Below are 25,990 nucleotides of genomic sequence, written 5' to 3' on the forward strand. Positions count from 1 at the left end.
CTCTGTAGCGACGTTTTGAGGGTAGGAGTTGAAACAATTTGTGTCCAGGGTGTGAGAGGACAGTAAATATTTTTCCCACCCTCTTTTTGACTCGTGCAGTATACAGGTCCTCAATGGAAGGCTGACTGGTTGCAATTGTTTTTTCTGCAGTTCTGATTCTCTTCTGAAGTCTGTGTCGGTTTTGATGAAATAAATAAGATCAAAGTTTTGCTCTCTCTAGTACAGTGGTTTTCAAATAGTGGGGCAGGCCCCCCTGGGTGGGCCCGGAGCAATGCAAGGGGGCGGGGAGGACTTGACCCCAGGGAACGTGATTATTATTTTTTTGAGACAAGGTGTAGGGGTGTTTTGCACCGAACAATAGCACACAGCACAGAGCAGGAGATATAAACCCCAAAGGGGGGGGACATGATCGAAACCTTTAAATATGTTAATGAGTTAAATAAATTTCAGGAGGGACGTGTTTTTAATAGGAAAGTGAACCCAAGAACAAGGGGCCACAATCTGAAGTTAGTTGGGGGAAAGATTGAAAGCAACTTGAGAAAACATTATTTTACTGAAAGAGTAGTAGATGCTTGGAACAAACTTCCAGCAGATGTGGTTGGTAAATCCATAGTAACTGAATGTAAACATGCCTTGGATAAACATCTATCCATCCTAAGATAAAATACAGGAAATAGTATAAGGGCAGACTAGATGGACCATGAGGTCTTTTTCTGCCGTCAATCTTCTATGTTTCTATGTGCACACAACCGAAGTGAGTGTGTGTGTGCTCACATTTTCAGTGCTGGGCAAACAGGTAGGAAAATTATGTGAAACCCGCCTCTGGCCAGGCCAATACCACAACATTGCAACAAATGTTATTAAACCAAGGTGACTAACCAGTGGGTTTTCAGACAAGATAATTTGAAGCAATTGTCTAATTCATGCTCATACAGTTCACATTAAACTGTGGTTTCTTTTTATCTCGGTTAAGGCTTTGGATTCTTAAATCAGAATAAAGTATGTCTGGAAATTCTTGGCTTATTTGGGAATGTTTTGAAATGTGTTTTTAATGAGGCAAAATAGCATATTTTTTTCTTTCCTGGAGATAGGGGCTTTCTATGGAAACATATGTTCTCTATGTGAATAATTTTTGTACTTATTTTAGTTTAATTCTACTAAGCCAAAACTTTAAAAACCCACAACAACTCAAGGGAAAAATGGCAAGATTTACAGATGATGAAATATATAATTATTCTTTTTAAAAAGATTTATTAGATTTTGCAAATTAAAAATATATACATCACAATAATCTTTTACAGATCTTTACTCATTTCCTTATATTTCTTATATTCCTTATTATATTCTTATATTTCCTTATATTCCTTATTATACACATGTTTATTTTTGTTTTAGAAAATGAAATAAATAGATGGATAGGTATACATTTATAAACATATGATAGGTATAAATTTATAAATTTATATCATACAAATCCAATTTATAAACATATCATACAAATCATAACAGAGCTTACAAAACTTTCGCCAGACCCATCATAGAATACAGCTCATCTGTTTGGAACCCATGCCTCATTTCTGACATTAACACCCTCAAAAATGTCCAAAGATACTTCACCAGAAGAGCCCTTCACTCCTCCACTCGAAATAGAATTCCCTACTAGGCTAGACTTTCAATCCTGGGTCTTGAAAGCTTAGAACTACAATGCATTAAACATGATCTAAGTATTGCCCACAAGATAATATGCTGCAATGTCCTGCCTGTCAAAGACTACTTCAGCTTCAACCACAACAACACATGAGCACAGAACAGATTCAAGCTTAATATTAACCGCTCCAAACTGGACTGTAAAAAATATGACTTTAGTAATCAGGTTGTCAAAGCGTGGAACTCATTAACAGACTCTGTAGTATCATCCCCTAACCCCCAAAATTTTACCCTTAGATTATCCATGGTTGACCTCTCCTGATTCCTAAGAAGTCACGTACATAACCGCACTAGAGTGCCTTCCGTCCCTGTCCTATAGTCTCTCCTATATCTCATATTTCTTCTCTACTATATCCTCTATAACCTACATTGTGTATTATTGTGTATTGGACAAAATAAATAAATAAAATAAAATAAATAAAATCCAATAAATAAATAATAAATAAATACGAGTATATAGAAATATCTAGACCAGTGATAGAAACAAAGAAGACTGACGGCAGAAAAAAACCTCATGGTCCATCTAGTCTGCCCTTATACTATTTCCTGTATTTTATCTTACAATGGATCTATGTTTATCCCAGGCATGTTTAAATTCAGTTACTGTGGATTTATCAACCACGTCTGCTGGAAGTTTGTTCCAAGGATCTACTACTCTTTCAGTCAAATAATATTTTCTTATGTTGCTTTTGATCTTTCCCCCAACTAACTTCAGATTGTGTCCCCTTGTTCTTGTGTTCACTTTCCTATTAAAAATGCTTCCCTCCTGAACCTTATTTAACCCTTTGACATATTTAAATGTTTCGATCATATCCCCCCTTTTCCTTCTGTCCTCCAGACTATACAGATTGAGTTCATGTAGTCTTTCCTGATACGTTTTATGCTTAAGACCTTCCACCATTCTTGTAGCCCGTCTTTGGACCCGTTCAATTTTGTCAATATCTTTTTGTAGGTGAGGTCTCCAGAACTGAACACAGTATTCCAAATGGGGTCTAACCAGTGCTCTATACAGAGGGATCACAATCTCCCTCTTCCTGCTTGTTATACCTCTAGCTATGCAGCCAAGCATCCTACTTGCTTTTCCTACCGCCCGACCACACTGCTCACCCACATGCCGTAGGATTTGAGTTTTAGAAGTAGTCTGTCATGAACCACTGAGTACTCCAAATGTGGTCTCACCAGTGCTCTATATAAGGGGATGCTGAACCTTTTTTTCCTTGGGTACCAAAAGAGCGTGGACGCACGCTATCGCGCATACGTTAGTGCCCACACCCATAATTCAATGCCTTTTCCCATCCTCAAAGGCCCTCCAGAGGCCAGAAATGGCCTATTTTCCAACTTCTGGCGGGTCCAGTAGACTTGTGTTTCGCCCCTTCCCAGTCTCCAAAGGCTTCCCTGGAGCCGGGGGAGGGTAAAAACACCCTTCTCCATCTCCCTGGAGGCTCTCTGGAGGCCAAAAACACCTTCCCAGAGCCTCTGTGCGAGCCAAAAATCAGCTGGCCGGCACACTCACGCATGTTGGAGCTGAGCTAGGGCAACGGCTTGCGTGCCAGCAGATATGGCTCTGTGTGCCACCTGTGGCACCCGTGCCATAGGTTCACCATCACTGATCTAGAATATATAAAAGTATGTAATTATAGTGATACCTTGTCTTACAAACTTAATTGGTCCTGGGACGAGGTTCTTAAGGTGAAAAGTTTGTAAGATGAAACAATGTTTCCCATAGGAATAAATGGAAAAGTGATTAATGCGTGCAAGCCCAAAATGCACCCCTTTTGCCAGCCCTAGCGCCCGTTTTTGCACTGCTGGGATTCCCCTGAGGCTCCCCTCCATGGGAAACCTCGCCTCCAGACGTCTGTGTTTTTGCGATGCTGCAGGGGAATCCCAGCAGGGGAATCCCAGCATCGGAAAAATGAGCGCTTTGCTGGCAACGGAAGTCCAGAGGTGGGTTTTCCCAGCGAAGGGAGCATCAGTGAAATCGCAGCATCGCAAAAACACCAAAGTCCTCAAAACCCCACCTCCGGACCTCTTTGTTTTAGCGATGCTGCGATTTCACTGAGGCTCCCCTTGCTGGGAAACCCCACCTCCGAAATTCTGTTGCCAGCGAAGCTCCCATTTTTGTGCTGCTGGGATACCCCTGCAGCATCACAAAAACACAGAGGTCCGGAGGTGGGATTTCCCATGGAGGAGAGCCTCAGGGGAATCCCAGCAGCACAAAAACAAGTGCTTCGCTGGCAACGGAAGTCCGGAGGCGGGGTATCCCAGCGGCGGCAGTGGGTTTGTAAGGTGAAAATGGTTTGTAAGAAGAGGCAAAAAAATCTTAAACCACGGGTTTGTATCTTGAAAAGTTTGTATGACGAGGCGTTTGTAAGACGAGGTATCACTGTATTCTTATTTCTTTGAAGAAGTGTCTAATTGGGTTTAATTGCTGCCAACCACAGCTTCTGCGCACCCAGTGACTTTAAACCAAACAGAAATTATGTTCATACAGTTTCCATGCAGACTGGCTGTAATATCCCCCCCCTCCCGATTTTGAGTTTATTTCCACTTAAGGCGAGCTGTCATGTTTGACCCACCCATTGGAGTTATTATCTGTTTGTTTCCTAATTTGATTTACACCCTGCTTTCCCAATCTGGCAAGTTTTCAAGGCAATTAATTAGAGTCCTTTTGGCTGAAGCATTGTGAGTGTTTGCCCAGGAAATCGTTCTGTCTCTAGTTGACGTTTTGCTGAAGTCCTCCAAACACATGTTGCAGAAAAGGTACTTCAAGGAGCAGGGGTGGGTTCCAGTTACCTTCCCTACCGGTTCGCATCACACAAACCCTACTTTGCTCACTCATGCGCCCCAGTTACTGTTGTGGTTAGCTCTGGCCCAGCTCCTGCCCCAGGACTTTGGATGTGGGGGAGACATCCACATGCTGCAGGCCTGCTTTGCCCCCGGTGGAATCTGCTGATGAAGGCTCCTCTGACCAAGAAGACATGAGTGACAGGGAGGAGGAGAGTGTGGCAGACAGCTCCGAAGGAGATCAATTATCTAGCTCCTCCTTGGATTCAGAACAAGAGTTAATGATACAGCCACGCATGTGGAGAGCGATGCATAGGCAACAACAACTGAGAGATTATTATCAAAGAAAATGAGGCCACTGTGGTTGGGTGGGGCTGTGGTCATTAGTGAGGCTGCTATAAAGAGCAGCCTGTGGGTTTGGCCATTGTGGAGGATCCATTATTAGTTGGTCGTTGGTTTATGGAATTCACTTCCAGAAGAGGCTGTGACAGCTGTCAGCCTGGATAGCTTCAAGGCAGGATTAGACAGATTCATGGATGCCAAGTGTATCGGTGGTTATTGAAACGGATGTCCATGTGCCACCTCTATGTTTGTTGAGGCAGGCAGGATTTCCTTGGGTACCATTTGTAGGGGGTCAAGGGAAAGGGAGGGTCTTGCCTTCTCTTTCTACTCAAGATCCACATGTACAATTGGTGGGCCACTGTGTGACACAGAATACTGGACTCGATGGGCTTTGGTCTTATTTAGCAGGGCTCTTCTTATGTCCTTATGTCCTTATTCTTTATCGGATTATAAAGTGCTTTGGAAAATAGCTTGGGGAAAAGGAATCCTCAATCTGAGTATTGTATTGGCAGTTCTGTGTTAGCAAAAACTTCAAAAGAGAAGGATTTCTGACAGTCTCAAAATGGGTGAACAGTGCGGTCAGGCAGTAGGGAAAGCAAGTAGGATGCTTGGCTGCATAGCTGGAGGTATAACAAGCAGGAAGAGGGAGATTGTGATTCCACTGTATAGCGCGCTGGTGAGACCACATTGGGAATAGTGTGTTCAGTTCTGGAGACCTCACCTACAAAAAGAGATTGATCAAATTGAAAGGGTCCAAAGACGGGCTACAAAAATGGTGGAAGGTCTTAACCCTGATGTCCTCCTCGGGTCCTTTTAGATCCGAAACGATTTTTGAGAGCTTGTAAAAAAATTTCCCTCCATATCTGAAACTTGAAATTCCATGACTTTGCCTCATTTGAGGGGTTCTTTCTAAGGGAGGTGGGTTTTTTTTTGGTTGTTTAGTTTTTGCTGGGCAAAAAGAGTTACACTTGTGCTCCTCTAGGTCCTTTTAGACCCAGAGTATAAAAGGGTTGGTTCCAGCTACTGGAATTGTTTTTGTGAATACTTTTTTCACTAGTATAATACTAATTTGAACATTTCAGAACACAATGAAATGAAAACGGAAGTGAAAAAAATTAATGCTTATTTATTTATTTTGCTCATAAAAGCACCCCCCCGGCTGTACACATTTTTTTCAATTTATAGATAGATTTGCCTGCAAAATCAGAATTTTTTGACCATCTTTGGCATTGGCATACTAATTTGAACATTTCTGAATATAATGAAATGAAAATTGAAATGAAATAATTGATGCTTATTTTTTTATGTTGCTCATAAAGGGCCTCCTTTGTACAATTATTTCACACCTGGAATTCACTACCGGACTCTGTTGTTTCCTCCCCCAATCTTCAACTTTACATTATTTATTTTATTTATTTATTTATTTATTTATTTGTTTGTTTGTTTGTTTGTTTGTTCATTCGTTCATTCATTCATTCATTCATTCATTTATTTATTTAGTCCAATACACAATACATATTGAGGGGGATAGGCATGAAGTATTACATTATAAGTAAACGATATGAAAATAGAGGAGAAGATATATGAAGGGGAGGAAAGATATATGATATATGGGATAAGGGGAGACTAATTGGACAGGGGACGAAAGGCACACTGGTGCACTTATGTACGCCCCTTACTGACCTCTTAGGAACCTGGAGAGGTCAATTGTGGATAGTCTAAGGGAAAAATGTTGGGGGTTAGGGGTTGACACTACTGAGTCGGGTAATGAGTTCCACGCTTCAACAACTCAATTGCTAAAGTCATATTTTTTTACAGTCAAGCTTGGGGCGATTAATATTGAGTTTGAATTTGTTGCATGCTCTTGTGTTGTTGCGGTTGAAGTTGAAGTAGTCATTGACAGGCAGGACGTTGCAGCATATGATTTTGTGGGCAATACTTAGATTGTGTTTTAGACGTCGTAGTTCTACAATAGACCTCTCCCCTTTTCTAAGAGGTCTGTAAGGGGTGTGCATAAGTGCACCTTTGTGCCTACCATTCCTGTCCTAATGTCTTTTTATCTTTTCTATCTCTAATTTATACTTCTATTATGTCAAACATACTACAATACAATACTATATTTGTATGACAAATAAAATAAATAAATACAAATAAATAAATTTGTAAATTATGGCTTGGAACAGTAAGCAAACCTAGGCATTTGTAGCTTACTAACTCTTGGTTAAAGCATCATGACAGTGTGGTTGTGAGAAACAGGCCACTGTTAACAGGGTTGGATTTTGGCCTGATGTTTCTGATGTGCCAAATTTCTGCCAACTGGTTTTTCTTTTCTTGCTGGGCTTTCAAGACATTTGCTAGGTTGCTACTGCCGCTCCAAAACAACTTTCAAAATTTTACAACCGTATTTATTCACACGTGGCCCAAGCTTCCAATATATACACTGCTCAAAAAAATGAAGGGAACACTTAAACAACAGAGTATAACTCCTCCAAGTAAATCAAACTTCTGTGAAATCAAACCGTCCACTTAGGAAACAACACTGAATGACAATCAATTTCACATGCTGTTGTGCACATTCAACTTTGTACAGAACAAAGTATTCAAGGAGAATATTTCATTCATTCAGATCCTTTATTTTTTTGAACAGTGTACATTAGATGCGTAATTGAATCAGTTTGCTTTTTGGTTATAAATGTGGACATTTCTTTGGCAAGGCTGCATTTGTGTGTGTGTGTGTTGGGGAATAATATCCTTGTGGTTTGAGAATTCAAGAGCAGAGCTTGGCTAACATGTTTAATTTCGCTGGGTATGTTTTTCATTTAGATACTTAGAGGGGGTTACATGAAACGGTTCCTTTGGAGATAAATTAATGTTTAACTTCTTATCTGAATGACCGTGAACACACCCGCATTCGTTCTCCAATCCAATCTCACCAAATGCCTTTTTTGGTCTGGCCCAAAAACAAATAGCATTTTCTTCGTTTTTGGTTGCTGAACAAGGTCTGCTGAAGCAATGGAGGATAGAATCATAGGGCTGGAAGCAGTAGTGCCCCCCCTTTCTGACCATTAAACGTTATGTGTGGATATGATTGTGATATGTTGATTGTTTTTTAAGATGATGGGGTTTTAGTCATAGTTTTAATTATTAGATTTGTATTTATATTGTTTATATTGTTGTTGTGAGCCGCCCCGGGTCTCCGGAGATGGGCAGCATACAAGTCTAATTAACAACAACAATAATAATAATAATAATCCCAGTGACCGGTTAGGACCCACAGAGTTGGCCTTCTCCAGGTCCCGTCGACTAAACAATGTCGTTTGGCAGGACCCAGGGGAAGAGCCTTCTCTGTGGCGGCCCCGACCCTCTGGAACCAGCTCCCCCCAGAGATTAGAACTGCCCCCACCCTCCTTGCCTTTCGTAAACTCCTTAAAACCCACCTCTGCCGTCAGGCATGGGGGAATTGAGACATCTCCCCTGGGCCTATACAGTTTATGCATGGTATGTTTGTGTGTATGTTTGCTTTTAATAAGGGGTTTTTAGTGTTTTTTAAATTATTAGATTTGTTGTACATTGTTTTATTGTTGTTGTGAGCCGCGCCGAGTCTCCTGGGTCTCCCCCCATTTCAGGTTGGGTAGCTAGGCGAACAGGTGCTGCTAGAAGCATAAATGCTGCTAGGCGGGGGGTAGCCGCGTGAGGCTGGAGGGTAGCCGGGCAGGAGAGAGGGAAGCTCGTCTGAGGCCAGGAAGGAGGAAAGAGGAAAAAAGCAAGGAGCGCAGATATAGCAGCAGCAGCAGGGAAAAAGAGCCGAGACGAGACCAGTAATTCGGGAAGTGACAGCCGCCGATCAGCTGGAGCTGCACATACATCTTCATTTCCACCGGTGGAACTGTATTCCACCCCATCCTGTATACTGCCCACCCCTGGCTCCGCGTGCCTTAGTTTCGCTATCACGGTTCTATTATATCCAATTCTTTTCCAGCGCATATCCAAACTCTTTTTTTTTTCAAAGGGAAGAATGTTCAAAAGAAGGCAAGTCAGGCCACGTCATTCAACTTGCCCTGCCAACATCTAATAACATCACGAACCTATTATATTTGTGTGTGTGTGCGCATGGAAAGCTCATTACTGCCCCATATATCTGCTGTGCGACTACTGTATTTGTTGGCACGAATCCCGTACACTTCCAGATGGCTTTGGGTGTTTTACCCCCTGGCATCTTTCCATAGTTAATTAATTCATTGCTACTCCCTCTGGGAAAAAGTTTTTTCAGCCCTAACAAGGTGCTAACAATCTTCTCTGCTAGCAGGAATTTTTCTTTGCTACTCCCTACGAAGAAGGGGTTTTCCCCCCCAGCCCTAACCAGGGGCTAAAATAATGTGCTGAGGATGCTAAGGTTGCTAGCCAGATGAATACCTGGTAGGTAGATTTTCCCCCCTCCCTATTTTCCTCCCCCCAAACCAAGGTGCGTCTTATACTCCAGTGCGTCTTATACTCCGAAAAATACGGTACCTTACCAGATCTCCAAGACTGCCTTCTGCTGCATGAATCCCAGCAGAGTTGGTCTCCTTAGGGTCCCGTCAACCAAACAATGTCGGCTGGCGGGACCTAGGGGAAGAGCCTTCTCTGTGGGGGCCCCGGTCCTCTGGAATCAGCTCCCCCTGGAGATTCGTACTGCCCCCACCCTCCTTGTCTTCCGAAAGAGTTTAAAAACTCATCTTTGCTGCCAGGCCTGGGGTTCCTTAGATCTTCCTCCCGACCAATGAATGCTTTAGTTTGATTGTTGAATGAATGGTATTGATAGTTTTTTTAATTAGAATTTCAAGATTGTTTTTTTAATGTATTAATTGGATTGTTATTATTGTTTCTTGTTTTTCTGTACATGCTGTGAGCCGCCCCGAGTCCTCGGAGAGGGGCGGCATAGAAATCCAATTAAATCTAAATCTATTATTATTATTATTATTATTATTATTATTATTATTATTATTAATTAGATTTTTATGCCGCCCCTCTCCGTAGACTCGGGGTGGTTCACAACAGTGATAAAAACAATACATGGTAACAAATCTAATAATTAAAATCTAAAATAACAGTTTTACATTAAAAAGTCTAAAAAGGAAAAACCCAATAGATAAAATACATACACACAGTCATATCATGCACAAAATTACATAGGCAGATTTAGATTAGATTAGATTTATTGGATTTATATGCCGCCCCTCTCAGTTCCTCCAGGCCTGATGACAGAGGCCTGACGACAGAGGTGGGTTTTAAGAAGTTTATAAAAGGCAAGGAGGGTGGGGGCAGTCCTAATCTCTGGGGGGAGTTGGTTCCAGAGGGTCGGGGCCGCCACAGAGAAGGCTCTTCCCCTGGGTCCCGCCAGACGACATTGTTTAGTCGACGGGACCCGGAGTAGACCAACTCTAATGAATACATTGATTTCCCCCCCCTTTTTCACCCCGTACCAGGGACCTTTTCTTAAATCCGGCTGCATATTCCATTCATTTGCAGCATTTAAAGAAGGAAGCTATGCCGCGCCGACTATTACTGATTTAACCCCAGCTGGGTTTAAATAGGAATAAGATGCATCTAATTGCTATGGTTTGTTTGAATAAGGCTGACCAGGGAGTGGGCGAGGTTTCCTCCCACTTTGCTCTGGGAATTCGGACGCCTGTGGTGCTTTAGCTGCCTGGCTATTTTTCAAATAAAATTTTCATCCCCCAACCACCACCACAATCCTGCTGTTTTCATGCCCCCCCCCCCCCGGTCCTTTGCTACCGAGTAGTTTTCTTCCCTCTTGTGTATTCATCATAACGCTTTGGATAATGTGGCATTGATTTCCCACCCCCTCTTGAGGAGTAGAAATGTGGGTAGCGGGTTTTGAGTTTCACGACTGTTTTTTCAAGCCTCTTGGAAGCGAGCAATGCAATCGTGTGGAGGTTCTCAAATTGTGGGTTGAGACACTTCCAGGGGGTTGCGGGCAATTTGAAAGGGAGGGAGGCTGGGCTGCAAATTTTTTTTAAACATTGCCTTAAGCATTGTAAAGCATTTTAGACTTCTGAATATTAATAATTTACTGGTCTGTTTGGAATGGAATGGAATGGAATAGATGGAATGGAATGGAATGGAATAGAATAGAAGGAATGGAATGGAATAGATGGAATAGAATGGAATAGAATGCAATAGAATGCAATAGAATGCAATAGAAGGAATGGAATGGAATACAGTAGATGGAATGGAATAGAATGGAATAGAATGGAATGGAATGGAATAGAATGGAATGGAATAGATGGAATGGAATAGAATAGAATGGAATAGAATGGAATAGAATAGAATGTAATGGAAAGGAATAGAATAGAATGGAAAGGAATAGAATGGAATATAAGGAATGGAATGGAATAGATGGAATAGAATGCAATAGAATGCAATAGAATGCAATAGAAGGAATGGAATGGAATAGATGGAATGGAATGGAATAGATGGAATGGAATAGAATGGAATAGAATGGAATAGAATGGAATAGAATGGAATAGAATAGAATGTAATGGAAAGGAATAGAATAGAATGGAAAGGAATAGAATGGAATAGAAGGAATGGAATGGAATAGATGGAATAGAATGCAATAGAATGGAATAGAATGCAATAGAATGCAATAGAATGCAATAGAATGCAATAGAATGCAATAGAAGGAATGGAATGGAATAGATGGAATGGAATGGAATAGAATGCAATAGAATGCAATAGAATGCAATAGAATGCAATAGAATGCAATAGAATGCAATAGAATGCAATAGAAGGAATGGAATGGAATAGAATGGAATGGAATAGATGGTATGGAATAGAATAGAATGTAATGGAATAGAATGGAATAGAATAGAATGTAATGGAAAGGAATAGAATAGAATGGAAAGGAATAGAATGGAATAGAAGGAATGGAATGGAATAGATGGAATAGAATGCAATAGAATGCAATAGAATGCAATAGAAGGAATGGAATGGAATAGAATAGAATGGAATAGAATTGAATGGAATGTAATGGAATAGAATGGAATGGAATAGAATAGAATAGAATGTAATGGAAAGGAATAGAATAGAGTGGAATAGAATGGAATAGAATGGAATGGAATAGAATGTAATGTAATGGAATGGAATAGAATAGAATAGAATAGAATGGAAAGGAATAGAATAGAATAGAATGGGATGGAATGCAATAGAATGGAATAGATGGAATGGAATGGAGTGGAGTGCAATGGAATGGAATCTGCTGAAATAACACTGCTTTGAATTTTGCTTTGATTAAAGCAAAATATTTTTGTATGTGAGTGTGTTTTTGTCTGTGTGGGGTGAAGTTGGAATGTGCTATGCCCTGATCCACTGAGTGTGAGCTGCATATAAATTTGCACAGGATGGTTTTGGAAAATAGGACAGGAAACAGGGGGGGTGGGAGGGTGGAGCCAGCCAGAGATAGCATTTGCCAGTTCTCGGAATTACTCAAAATTTCTGCTTGCAGTTCACATGAACCGATCCGAACTGGTGCCACTTTTGGTAGTGATTGTGAGTGGTCCACGTCCGGCTCAGCTGGTCACGGATTTAAAAGATCAGAAGATGGATGTGTGTTGGTATCCCAGGCCAGTGTTCCTGTCACCTGAGTCTGAGGATCCTCAAGGACTGAGGATCAAGTAGCACCCCCAGTTATAGGTAGTGGACGATGGGGAAGTGGTGGAACCCCTCTTAGATGCAAGAGTCAGAAGGACTATCTCTAGGCATGAATATCTGAGAAGGAAGGGTTCTTGGTATTAGTAGCTCTATGGGACACTTGACCACACCTTGTCAGTATATAAGGGACAGGCTGAGGGGAATTGGGCATGGTGAACAACGTTTGTAATCATGGCTGGATGTTCCAGATCCAGGGTTCAAGAAATACTTTGCTTGAATACTATTCTAACTTATATAAGCTCATTGTCAAGTAATGCCGCACGAATTCCAGCGACCGGTTAGGTCCCACAGAGTTGGCCTTCTCTGGGCCCCGTCGACTAAACAATGACATTTGGCGGGACCCAGGAGAAGAGCCTTCTCTGTGGCGGCCCCGACTCTCTGGAACCAGCTCCTCCCAGATATCAGAGTTGCCCCCCACCCTCCTTGCCTTTTGCAAGCTCCTTAAAACCCACCTCTGTCATCAGGCATGGGGGAATTGAATTTCCCCCCCTTCCCCCCAGGCTTATAGAATTTATACATGGTATGCTTGTTTGTATGATTGTTTGTTTGTTTGTTTATTTAGATTTGTATGCCGCCCCTCTCCGCAGACTCGGGGCGGCTCACAACAAAGTGCAAAAAACAATTTACAACAAATCTAAATTTCTACTAAAAACATTTTTAAAAACCCCATTTTCTAAACACACATACATACACACATACCATTCATAAATTGTATATGCCCGGGGGAGATGTCTCAGTTCCCCCATGCCTGACGACACAGGTGGGTCTTAAGGAGCTTACGAAAGGCAAGGAGAGTAGGGGCAGTTCTAATCTCCGGGGGGAGTTGGTTCCAGAGGGCCGGGGCCGCCACAGAGAAGGCTCTTCCCCTGGGGCCCGCCAACCGACATTGTTTAGTTGACGGGACCCGGAGAAGGCCCACTCTGTGGGACCTAATCGGTCGCTGGGATTCGTGCGGCAGCAGGCGGTCTCGGAGATATTCTGGTCCAGTGCCATGAAGGGCTTTAAAGGTCTCTTAAATTGGGGTTTTTTAGATTACTTTTTAATATTAGATTTGTTACATTGTTTTCTTTATCGTTGTTAGCCGCCCCGAGTCTTCGGAGAGGGGCGGCATACAAATCTAATAAATAAATAAATAAAATAAATAAATGCCATCATCTGAAAAAAAACCACAGAGAATTATTATAAGTCTGCACTTGAATGCCAGAAACACTTCAAAGGAATTTCCTAATTGGATTTGGCTTCCAGCCCGGGGCTCACTCCTTATCTCAGAGACAATTTGGTCAGGAACTGCTGCCAGCAAGGACTAAAACGTAACCTGTTTTCTATTGGATGTTTTAATAGCCATGTAGTTTTTAGTTTGCTGAGTGCCTGTGGGCTTCTTTGTTCTGATTGGACCCGGCCTAGACAGAACAGTTTTGATTAAGCAGGTCTTTACATACATGATTTTAGGATCTTTCTTTTTTTGCAGCAGTTGTTAAGTGAATACTGTACTCCTAAAATGAACACCATGGTTGTTAAGCAGACAATGTAATCACTAAGTGAATCCATTGCTTTCTATGCCTCTGTTGATGCAGCCTGAGACTGCATTGGATTCTTTGACAGATGCAGCACACCGCTGTCTCAGATTTACACTTTTATCCATTATGAGTTTGATCCTCTCTTTTTGGGCCCTTGAATTTAAAGTCCCTACCTTCATTCAGTCACGGCTCCAGGACCTAATACTTGAAGTGGAAAGCCAGTATGGATCTATTCTGTTGCTGGTTCTGTTGTGTGTGCTCCCTGCCGGTTTATCTGATTTAGGAGACGAAGAGAATTTTAGTGAGGAAGAGGCGGAGATGGGAGAGCAGTTTTCAAGTGATAGCATGCACATAGATTTATTTATTTTATTTATTTATTTATTAGATTTGTATGCCACCCCTCTCCGAAGACTCGGGGCTGCTAACAACAATAAAGAAGACAATGTAACAAATCTAATATTAAAAAATAATCTAAAAAACCCCAATTTAAGAGACCAATCATACAAACAAGCATACCATGTATAAATTCTATAAGCCTAGGGGGAAGGGGAAAAAAATTTCAATTCCCCCATGCCTGACGACAGAGGTGGGTTATTAAAAGAAAATATACACACAACATACCATGCATAAACTGTATAGGCCCGGGGGAGATGTCTCAGTTCCCCCATGCCTGGTGGCAGAGGTGGGTTTTAAGGAGTTTACGAAAGGCAAGGAGGGTGGGGGCAACTCTGATATCTGGGGTGAGCTGGTTCCAGAGGGTCGGGGCCGCCACAGAGAAGGCTCTTCCCCTGGGTCCCGCCAAACGACATTGTTTAGTTGACGGGACCCGGAGAAGGCCAACTCTGTGGGACCTAACCGGTCGCTGGGATTCGTGCGGCAGAAGGTGGTCCCAGAGATATTCTGGTCCGATGCCATGAAGGGCTTTATAGGTCATAACCAACAGTTTGAATTGTAACCGGAAATTGATCAACCAATGCAGACTGCGGAGTGTTGGTGTAACATGGGCATGCCTTGGGAAGCCCATGATTGCTCTCGCAGCTGCATTCTCCATGATCTGAAGTTTCCGAACACTTTTCAAAGGTAGCCCCATGTAGAGAGCATTACAATAGTCGAACCTCGAGGTGATGAGGGCATGAGATGTGTCTTCAGATAGTTCGAGCTGTCAGGATTCCAGATGGATAGACCCCAAATTCAGAAGAGAGCAGAGGAGATTAGAAGAAATTAGCGGGAGGGAATTTTGAGATGCATTTTAGAACGTAAGTTAATTAATTAATAAATTACGTCACATCCGGAATTGGACAGAAGCAGGAGTGCTTCGTCAAATTGTCATCCAGCCAACATGGCAGCTTGCCTGCTTAGCTCCGGGATGTAAGTTTGCTATTGTGTGATTTATTGCTTTTTTATTGCCTTTCTAATCAGCAGAAACCAGCCTAAGATTTAAAGAATGCCTTCTAGCAGCTAGTGGAGTGATTAAAAAGATAAATGATCTATTTTATCTCCGGAACAAACCGAAAGTATTTTGCTGCGTAATGGAAATGTATTGTACTAGAGTTAAGTAGAAGAAATAAATAGAATATGAAGTGTCTGAGAAGCAATTATTATTCAACCATCAGCTGACTCTAGCCTGAGCCAGAACAGGTTCCCTCAGCTTTTATTTCTACGAGCGGTAGGAAAAGCAAGTAGGATGCTTGGCTGCATAGCTAGAGGTATAACAAGCAGGAAGAGTGAGATTGTGATCCCACTATATAGAGCGCTGGTGAGACCGCGTTTGGAATACTGTGTTCAGTTCTGGAGACCTCACCTACAAAAAGATATTGACAAAATTGAACGGGTCCAAAGACGGGCTACAAGAATGGTGGAAGGTCTTAAGTATAAAATGTATCAGGAAAGACTTCATGAACTCAATCTGTATAGTCTGGAGGACAGAAGGAAAAGGGGGGACATGATCAAAACATTTCAATATGTCAAAGGGTTAAATAAGGTACAGGAGGGAAGTGTTTTTAATAGGAAAGTGAACACAAGAACAAGGGGACACAATCTGAGGATAGTTGGGGGAAAGATCAAAAGCAACATGAGAAAATATTATTTTACTGAAAGAGTGGTAGATCCTTGGAACAAACTTCCAGCAGACGTGGTTGGTAAATCCACAGTGACTGAATTTAAACATGCCTGGGATAAACATATATCCATCCTAAGATAAAATACAGGAAATAGTATAAGGGCAGACTAGATGGATCATGAGGTCTTTTTCTGCCGTCAGTCTTCTATGTTTCTATGTTTCTTCAGGACTGAAGTAGAATAATAGTTAATTCTTTACTCATTAATTGTAAAAAAAAATTCTTCTTTTTCTCTGGATCCTTGCAGATCATCATGGCAGCATTGCCAAGCTTCCTCCTACTCCTATGGATAGTAAAAGAAGTTGTGCCCTCTCATCCGCATGGGAAGCCAACTTGGCCAACCTACAAGGTGCCCGTCGTTTTACCCCAGTTAACGACCACTTTGGACAAGCCACACTTTGATGCCAAAGCCCAGCTGGAAGTGGTCTCCCCGTGTGGCCCATCCTGCCACAAAAGTACCCCACTCCCAACATATGAAGAAGTGAAAGATTATTTGTCCTACGAGACACTGTACTCCAATGGATCCCGTACCGAAACCGAAGTCGGCATCTACGTTGTTAGCAGGCCCAGCACAGGGGAGCAGAGCCGATCGCGGACAAAGAGACAAATCTATAGCTACGACACCAGATTTAGTATTTTTGGCAAGGACTTCTTGCTGAATTACCCTTTTTCTACTTCCGTGAAGTTGTCCACAGGATGCACCGGAACGTTAGTGGCTGAAAAACACGTCTTGACGGCCGCTCATTGTATCCACGATGGGAAGAGTTACGTCAAGGGAGCCAAGAAGCTCCGGGTTGGGTTCCTGAGACCCAAACCGAAAGATGGCATCAAAAGGACCAACAACAGTAGCGCCCTTGAGCCCGAGAAAATGAAATTCCAGTGGATTCGGGTGAAACGGACACACGTTCCTAAAGGATGGATCAAAGGGAACGCTAACGACATCGGCATGGATTACGACTACGCCCTCCTGGAGCTCAAGAAACCCCATAAGCGGAAGTTCATGAAGATTGGAGTGAGCCCGACAGCGCGTCAGCTGCCCAAAGGAAGGATTCACTTCTCGGGCTACGACAATGACCGGCCTGGAAACTTGGTTTACCGCTTCTGTGACATCAAAGACGAAACGTACGATCTCTTGTATCAGCAGTGCGATGCCCAGCCGGGGGCCAGCGGTTCCGGAGTCTATGTCCGGATGTGGAAGAGACAGAATAACAAATGGGAGCGTAAAATTATAGGGATATTCTCTGGGCACCAGTGGGTGGACACCAACGGATCCCCCCAGGATTTCAACGTGGCCGTTCGTATCACCCCCCTCAAATACGCACAGATTTGTTTCTGGATCACAGGGAACTACCAAGAGTGTAGAGAGGGATAGAGGCAATTGATATCCCAGAGAGGCTGCGGCGGCTCGCTGGGGAGGGGCAGGGAAAGTGAGAGAGGCATGCTGGGAAGGATACGCTTAACACAGTGTTGGGTTGCCCTCTGTACGCCTGGGGTCACCCATCCGTTAGTGGAAACGGTGATGCAGGCACATTTGCATGTCCCTGCCACATACCCGTGCATCCCCGCACAAGAATTTGCTTCCGCGCATGCGCCGAAGCAAAGAAGTCGGTGATTTTCAGCCTTCCTTTGTTTCTGTGCAATTTTCACATATTTCTTTGCTTCCGTGTATGCGCAGAAGCAAATTCTCGTGCAGGAGTGCACGTCCCCATTGCTGCCCGCCTGCGTGCCCCCGCCGGCCCCTGGGACTGATCCGGTAGGGAAGGGTAAGTGTGGCCCTTCAATGGTTTAACAGCTCCGTGGGCACAATTCTGTTTTCAACAACTCTGTGGGCACAGTTCCTGCACACAGGATGCGGGAGTTGACCAAGAACTCCACCAGGTTAGCATTTGCCCATAAGCACAGCGTCCACGCCCGTGACACAGATCCTGGGCCTTTGCATAGTTTTCACTTTAGGATAAGCAATAGCTGAGGTAAAAATGATTGGGGGCGGGGCTGAAGCAAAGTATCTGTATCTCCCTTTTAGGGTGGGCCATCGTTCAGCAACGTGCTTGCTGATTCGCTGGCTCTTACCTCACTCATGTAGTGCCAGATTGGATAGGTCCAATAGGAAGATCACCAGCCACAGCTACAGGCACCATCTGTTCTTAAATGCAGTGATGCCAAAATAGCAAATAGAGGATTGTGACATGGCAGGTGAAGGCTCTGCGCTTCTGGATGTGTGTTGCATCATCAGTTATTAGTATATAAGGCATTAGTTTACTTGGGATGTCATGACACACGTTTCCCCATTCCTCCTTCCTTTGTGGTTGGAAATTTTGGAGGGTAGGGGCAGTTCTGATCTCCAGGGGGAGTTGGTTCCAGAGGGCTGGGGCCGCCACAGAGAAGGCTCTTCCTCTGGGCAGCCATTATTCCTCCTTTCTCTGTGGTTGGTGATTTCTCACAGTCCTCACCCTCCTTCCTTCCCCAGTCTTCAATTCCCAATAAGAATCAATGAGAGGTAGAAATTGGATACCAAAAGTGTCAAGATTCCAGGTAACATTCGAACTAAATCATAATCTGTGTCAAAGTACTCCTCAAAGTTCCAATTTATTTCCAGAGCCATCCTGACACCTACACTGGGAAACCTGGATCCGAGTTTCCCACTCGGTTGAAAGTTCACATCCCTTGTCCCGCCACCCACAAACTTGTCACGTTGCCCATTCAGATTGTGCCGGCATGGCAAGTCCTTCCTCCACTTCCGCCCAGGTGGGTACGAATAGGATGGCCTTGAATCACTCGAAATAATGCTTTGTGGCTTCCTCTATTCCCTCCTGAAATCCTCCCTCCCAAGTTCCCACAAACATCAGGACTTCTATAGATAGTATGGTAAGCTGTTAATTTATCACCAACTTACCGGCTTGACAAAAAATGTTTGAAAAGCAAAAGGCAATAGGAACTTGAGGCTGATATTCTTCTAAAAGAAATAGTTTGACCAAACTGAACGAACCCTGAAATACATATTTTTAAGGTAGAACGCCATTCCTTTCCTTGCTTTCTTTTTAAATATACTGTCAAAATATACTGCTCAAAAAAACAAAGAGAACACTCAAAGAACCCATCCTAGATCTGAATGAATGAAATATTCTCACTGAATACTTCGTTCTGTACAAAGTTGAATGTGTCCAACAGCAGATGAAATTGATTGTCAATGAGTGTTGCTTCCTAAGTGGACAGTTTGATTTCACAGGAGCTTGAATTACTTGGAGTTGTGTTGCTTAAGTGTCCCCTTTATTTTTTTGAGCAGTGTATGAGATCTGGATGTACATTAGCTTTCTCCAAGGATCACGTTAGCAATAAATCCAATACGGTATTGAAATGCGTATTTGATTCATGTTGTGACCATGAGAGATGATGCAAACTGTTGCAAGTATAAGAAAACAGGTTCACAAGTCAACTTCTTTCAGTGCCGTTCCAACTTTGAACAGTCACTAAATGAACTTTCTTAAGTCAAGGACCCCTTGTACTGCATTAGAATGGAACAGTCCAATGCCCACAGTATGCCTCTCTCTATTTCATGAAATCTTTTCCCTTTATTTCTAAGCATTTAGAAATGCAATTGAGCCGTTTCCCGAAGCCCTCGTGGTTTGAAAGAGGATGCAAACCGTCAAAGACAACTTGGCCAACATAGGATCTTGTAAATATTTATAAACCCTGGATAGAAAAGGAAACATGCATTGTAATTCTACTTATTTTGTAAGGATGTTCAAATACAGCACGTGTTTTAACGCCTCGTGTGTTTCTTGTGTGTCTTGGTTTACTTCCTTGTTTTCTTCTTGTAAGAAAAGTTTAGGCTAGTGATGGCGAACCTATGGCACGGGTGCTACAGGTGGCACGTGGACAGGAGCGGGTCACCATTCTTGGCCCTACCAAAACAGGCTGGGAGCATGCGCGCGCACCCTGTGTGGGTTTCCCTGCATGGAGTTCAGCTTCTGTGCATGTGCAGAAGCCGAATTTCACATGAGGATGTGTGCTTGCGAGATTTTGGGTTTTTTCGCTTCTGCACATGCACAGAAGCGAAAAAACCCAGAAAGAGACCAAAATAAGGTAAGTGGCCACCCGCGCTGCCACGGTTCACCTCTCGCTCTCAGGGGGAATGGCAGTAGTGTGGGTGGTAGGGGTGGAGCTGGCACGAGCGTGGGCAGAGCTGGTGCAAGTGCGAGCAGCAGGACGAATGGTGGTAGCGCGAGCAGTGGTGGTTGTGGTAGCCAGCAGGGGAAGCAGGTGAGGGGAAGCAGGTGAGAGCGGAAGCCTTTGGAGCCTGGGGAGGGCGAAACACGAGCCTACTGGACCCACCAGAAGTTGGTAAAATGACCGTTTCTAGCCTCCAGAAGGCCTACAGGGGGTGGGGGAAGTTGTTTTCTCCCTCCCCAGGCATTGAATTATGGGTGTGGGCACTCCCACATGCATGATAACGCACGCCCACACTCTTTCGGCACCCGAGGAAAGAAAGGTTTGCCATCACTGGTATAGGCTGTTAAAGAAGGTAAGAACAACCTGACTAGATCAAAGCAAGGCCAATTTAGACAGCTGCTCTGACCTAGGTGTTCCCAAACCATGAAGCAGACTCCTTTTCTCACCAGGCGGGAATTCCTCTTCGCTGGCGCTACCGGAAGTCTCCTGGCGACTGGCACGGGCACATTGGCATGAGATTCGGCTTCTGCGCATGCACCAGAAGCAAAATCTTGCATGAGGACATGTGTGAGAGTGATATTTCATCAATTTTCACCGAAATGTTTGCTTCCGCGCATGCTCAGAAGCAAAAAATCAACAAAAATCACCAAAATCTCTCTTATGCGCACTTCCTCACATGAGATTTGGCTTCTAGCGCATGTGCAGAAGCTGAAAATCGCACCATGTGTGCCTGCCCACCGGTCAGTTGGTGCTGGGCGCACAGCTGCATTTTTGCTTTGGGACGTACTGACGCCATATTGGGACGTACTGGCTGCAACCCACTACTGCTTATCACAACAAAAAGCCATTTATTAAGTTACTGTGAATTCTTCTCATTCCACCTAACAAAATTTTTCAAGGATAAGTTTACAGTCACTGTTCTTTGAGCCATTTCTTCACTGCAATTTTTGGCTATGCTCACAGTTCCCACCTTTTCGTCATTTAGGTGACTGACCCACCTGCATACATTGCTATAATCTAAAGTATTGTCCTCAAACACATTTCGTAAACGTCTGTGAATGTCCACAGGGGTTTCCCCCTCAGCAACAAGGAATTCAATTTAAACAAATAAATTCCAACTTAAGAACTTAATTCAGTCCGTGACAAGGTTCTTAAGTAGAAATGTTTGTAAGTAGAAGCAATTTTTCCCATAGGAATCAATGTAAAAGCAAATAATGCGTGTAAACCCATTAGGAAAGAAATAAAAGCTTGGAATTTGGGTGGGAGGTGAAGTAGGAAGAAGAGGAGGACAGTCGCTGCTGAAGGAGAAGGTGGGGTGAGGGGAATAAAATAAATCCAAAACTTTAAGGCTTAAAAAACAAAGAGGGACTCTGTATGCGCCTCCCATACACCCGGTGCAAGGCTATTTCCCATACATTGCACCAAAGAGAGAAACCCAGGTGGGCAAGAGGGGGGAACCTCCCGCTCCTTTGACCAAAAGGCGGCTGCTGCTGTTGCTGCTACCTGCTTCCTCTTCCTTCCCATGCTGAAGGGTTCCCCTCTCGCTCGCTTTGTAGCCGGCGCCTTTCCTTCACTGTGGTGACTCCTCGATTTGACCGAAGCTGAGTTGAAGCGCCCTCTTTTGCCTTTCCACTCCATATCGTATAACGTCCTGTCCGGAGTGATGTAAACTTTGTTTATTAGTGAGATGTTTATTGAGCCCTTTTGTTTCCCTGCACCAGTAATTACCAGGAATATAGACTAGGCAAGTTAGCACCGTCCTATCCTGGCTTATAATAGATTCAGGGTAAGCAGAGTATTTTTATGCTAGAGGTCCAGATATAAATCCTATTCTAACATTATGCTATACTGCAACAGGCAACCTCGCACCGGGTGTATGGGAACCAACGCGAGGGAGTCACCACAGTGAAAGGGTTTATTTCCTTCCTAAGTGCCCAGACAAAGGAAAATGCTTTGTTTGCTCTGGACTGCCAAATCTTCCTTAAGCGCCACTGAAAGTCTCCTCTGGCACCCCGAAAAAGCTCGAGATGGCCTGGATTAAAAGGGCAATGGCAGGAAACTGGCCGGGCCTTCGTGCCGCTCTCAAATTTCCTGGGAAATTTTTCCGGGCTCGGATTCTTAAATAGAAAATGGTTCTTAAGAAGAGGCAAAAAAATCTTGAACCCCCTCGTCATACGAACTTTTTGAGATACGAACCTGGGGTTTAAGATTTTTTTGCCTTTTCTTCCAAATTATTTTCACCTTATGAACCCAAGTCACCACCGCTGGGATGCCCTGCTTTCAGACTTCCGTTGCCAGCCAAAGGCTCCCCTCGCTGGGAAACCACACTTCCGGACTTCTGTTGCCAGCGAAGCACCCGTTTTTGCACTGCTGGGGTTCCCCTGCAGCATCGCAAAAACACGGAAGTCCAGAGGTGGGGTTTCCCATGGAGGGGAGCCTCAAGGGAATCCCACCAGAGCAAAAACGGGCGCTTCGGCTGGCAAAAGGGGTGAGTTTTGGGCTTGCACGCATTCATCGCTTTTCCATTGATTCCTATGGGAAACATCGTTTCATCTTACGAACTTTTCACCTTATGAACCTCATCCCAGAACCAATTAAGTTCATAAGACCTCTGCCGCCAGGCATGGGGGAATTGAGATCCTCTTTCCCCCTAGGCCTTTACAATTCTATGCATGGTATGTATGTATGTATGTTTGGTTTTTTATATTAATTGATTTTTAATCATCAATACCAAATTACTATTGTACACTGTTTTATTGTCGCTGTTAGCCGTCCCGAGTCTCTGGAGAGGGGCGGCATACAAATCCAATAAATAAATAAATAAATAAATAAATAAATAAATAAATAAATAAATAAATAAATAAATAAATAAATAAATAAATAAATAAATAAATAAATAAATAAATAAATAAATAAATAAATAAATAAATAAATAAATAAATAAATAAATAAATAAATAAATAAATAAATAAATAAATAAATAAATAAATAAATAAATAAATAATCATTTGTAACTGGGGGAAAAAAAATCAGGTATTTTTATCAAAAACCTCACCTGAAATAAAGAAAATGGCATTACTTTTTGACTCACCCTCATATAATCCTACAAGGACAGTCAATGGGGAAGCTGGCAAGAAATAAAACATTGCTTCCAATCCTACTGTTTTTTGGTCATTCTACTTCTCTGTTTAGGTAAGGAAATACCTGTGAAATGATGATCTGATGGGGCACAGGTTGTCTAATCTTCTCAACATTAATATATAGTCAGATTCCCTGGTTCTAGTGTTTGGGGAGATGAAAACTTTCTCCTTGCCCTTTTTTTCCAGGCTAATTTCACAAAGGTCCATTCAATTCACTGTTTTTCCCTAAAAAGAACAAAAGCTTCCTAATTTTTCGCCCCTTTCTTGCACCTTTCCATGAACTCTTCACCTCTATTTGTTGGCTTTTGAGTGTGCAAAGTACGTTGTCCTTCCAAAGGAGAGGGCGTTTTGCCAAGCGAAGGACAGACCATCAGTTGTAAGATCAGAAACCCTCCCACCTCCAATCCTCTTATTATAATAACACAAATTCATAATGCCTCTATTTATTGTTCCAGAGGTGCTTGGAAATTCCAGCTTGAATTTTTCTGGCCCGCAAACACGACATACTTGAAATTCTTCCCCACCGTTGCCTTTTGTACAATGTTCCTTAATGGAGGGCTGTGTTTTATGCATAAAACCACTCGGGCTGTCCTTGAGAAAGGAAGCATTTGAGGAGTGGGAGACGCATAAGGAAAACTGACAGCAAGGCAATTAGCCCAAGGACGGTGTTCACATTTCTGCAGAGACTTAAGGAAAATCTGAGGTTTGGTGATGTAGAAACATAGAAACATAGAAGCCCTCCCTGGACCCAGCCGTACTTAACAACTATCGTCCAGTCTCCAACCTTCCCTTTATGGGGAAGGTTGTCGAGAAGGTGGTGGCACTCCGGCTCCAGCGGTCCTTGGAAGAAGCCGATTATCTAGGTCCCCAGCAGTCGGGTTTCAGGGCCGGTTACAGCACGGAAACCGCTTTGGTCGCGTTGATGGATGATCTCTGGCGGGCCCGGGACAGGGGTTTATCCTCTGTCCTGGTGCTCCTTGACCTCTCAGCGGCTTTCGATACCATCGACCATGGTATCCTTCTGCGCCGGCTGGAGGGGTTGGGAGTGGGAGGCACTGTCCTTCAGTGGTTCTCCTCCTACCTCTCTGGCCGGTCGCAGTCGGTGTTAGTGGGGGGCCAGAGGTCGACTCCTAGGTTTCTCCCTTGTGGGGTGCCTCAGGGGTCGGTCCTCTCCCCCCTGCTATTCAACATCTACATGAAACTGCTGGGCGAGATCATCCAAGGACATGGGGTGAGGTATCATCAATATGCGGATGATACCCAGCTTTACATCTCCACCCCATGCCCAGTCAACGAAGCGGTGGAAGTGATGTGCCGGTGCCTGGAGGCTGTTGGGGCCTGGATGGGTGTCAACAGACTCAAGCTCAACCCGGATAAGACGGAGTGGCTGTGGGTTCTGCCTCCCAAGGACAATCCCATCTGTCCGTCCATCACCCGGGGGGGGAATTATTGACCCCCTCAGAGAGGGTCCGCAACTTGGGCGTCCTCCTCGATCCACAGCTCACATTAGAACAACATCTTTCAGCTGTGGCGAGGGGGGCGTTTGCCCAGGTTCGCCTGGTGCACCAGTTGCGGCCCTATCTGGACCGGGACTCATTGCTCACAGTCACTCATGCCCTCATCACCTCGAGGTTCGACTACTGTAATGCTCTCTACATGGGGCTACCTTTGAAAAGTGTTCGGAAACTTCAGATCGTGCAAAATGCAGCTGCGAGAGCAGTCATGGGCCTACCTAGGTATGCCCATGTTTCACCATCACTCCGCAGTCTGCATTGGTTGCCGATCAATTTCCGGTCACAATTCAAAGTGTTGGTTATGACCTTTAAAGCCCTTCATGGCATCGGACCAGAATATCTCCGAGACCGCCTCCTGCCGCACGAATCCCAGCGACCGATTAGGTCCCACAGAGTGGGCCTTCTCCGGGTCCCGTCAACTAAACAATGTCGGTTGGCGGGCCCCAGGGGAAGAGCCTTCTCTGTGGCGGCCCCGGCCCTCTGGAACCAACTCCCCCCAGAGATTAGAACTGCCCCTACTCTTCCTGCCTTCCGTAAACTCCTTAAAACCCACCTTTGCCGTCAGGCATGGGGGAACTGAAACATCTCCCCCTGGGCACGTTTAATTTATGCATGGTATGTCTGTTTGTGTGACTGTTAGCATATGGGGTTTTTTAAATATTTAAATATTTTAAATTTGTCTGATTGCTTATGATTTGTTTTTACATGTTGTGAGCCGCCCCGAGTCTTCGGAGAGGGGCGGCATACAAATCTAAGTAATAAATAAATAAATAAATAAATTGACGGCAGAAAAAGACCTCCTGGTCCATCTAGTCTGCCCTTATACTCTTTCCTGTATTTTATCTTAGGATGGATATATGTTTATCCCAGGCATGTTTAAATTCAGTTTCTGTGAATTTACCAACCACGTCTGCTGGAAGTTTTTTCCAAGCATCTACCACTCTTTCGGTAAACTGGAAAAGGCAGGGAGAAGCCTCCGTGGGGCC

The 25,990-nt window shown here is 43.7% G+C and overlaps 1 protein-coding gene across 1 annotated transcript in view; it reads left to right on the plus strand.

Annotated features, from left to right (window-relative positions):
- Window positions 1-19,949, plus strand: part of PRSS23 (serine protease 23) — a 23,790-nt gene extending 3,841 nt beyond the window's left edge. Inside the window, exon 2 of the mRNA XM_070749599.1 lies at window positions 16,428-19,949. Coding sequence (XP_070605700.1) covers window positions 16,434-17,552 — 1,119 coding nt within the window. The 5' untranslated portion in view covers window positions 16,428-16,433 and the 3' untranslated portion in view covers window positions 17,553-19,949. The remainder of the gene's footprint in view (window positions 1-16,427) is intronic.
- Window positions 19,950-25,990: the final 6,041 nt, after the last annotated feature.

The sequence above is a fragment of the Erythrolamprus reginae genome, chromosome 4, assembly GCF_031021105.1.
Source record: "Erythrolamprus reginae isolate rEryReg1 chromosome 4, rEryReg1.hap1, whole genome shotgun sequence".
NCBI lineage: Eukaryota > Metazoa > Chordata > Lepidosauria > Squamata > Dipsadidae > Erythrolamprus > Erythrolamprus reginae.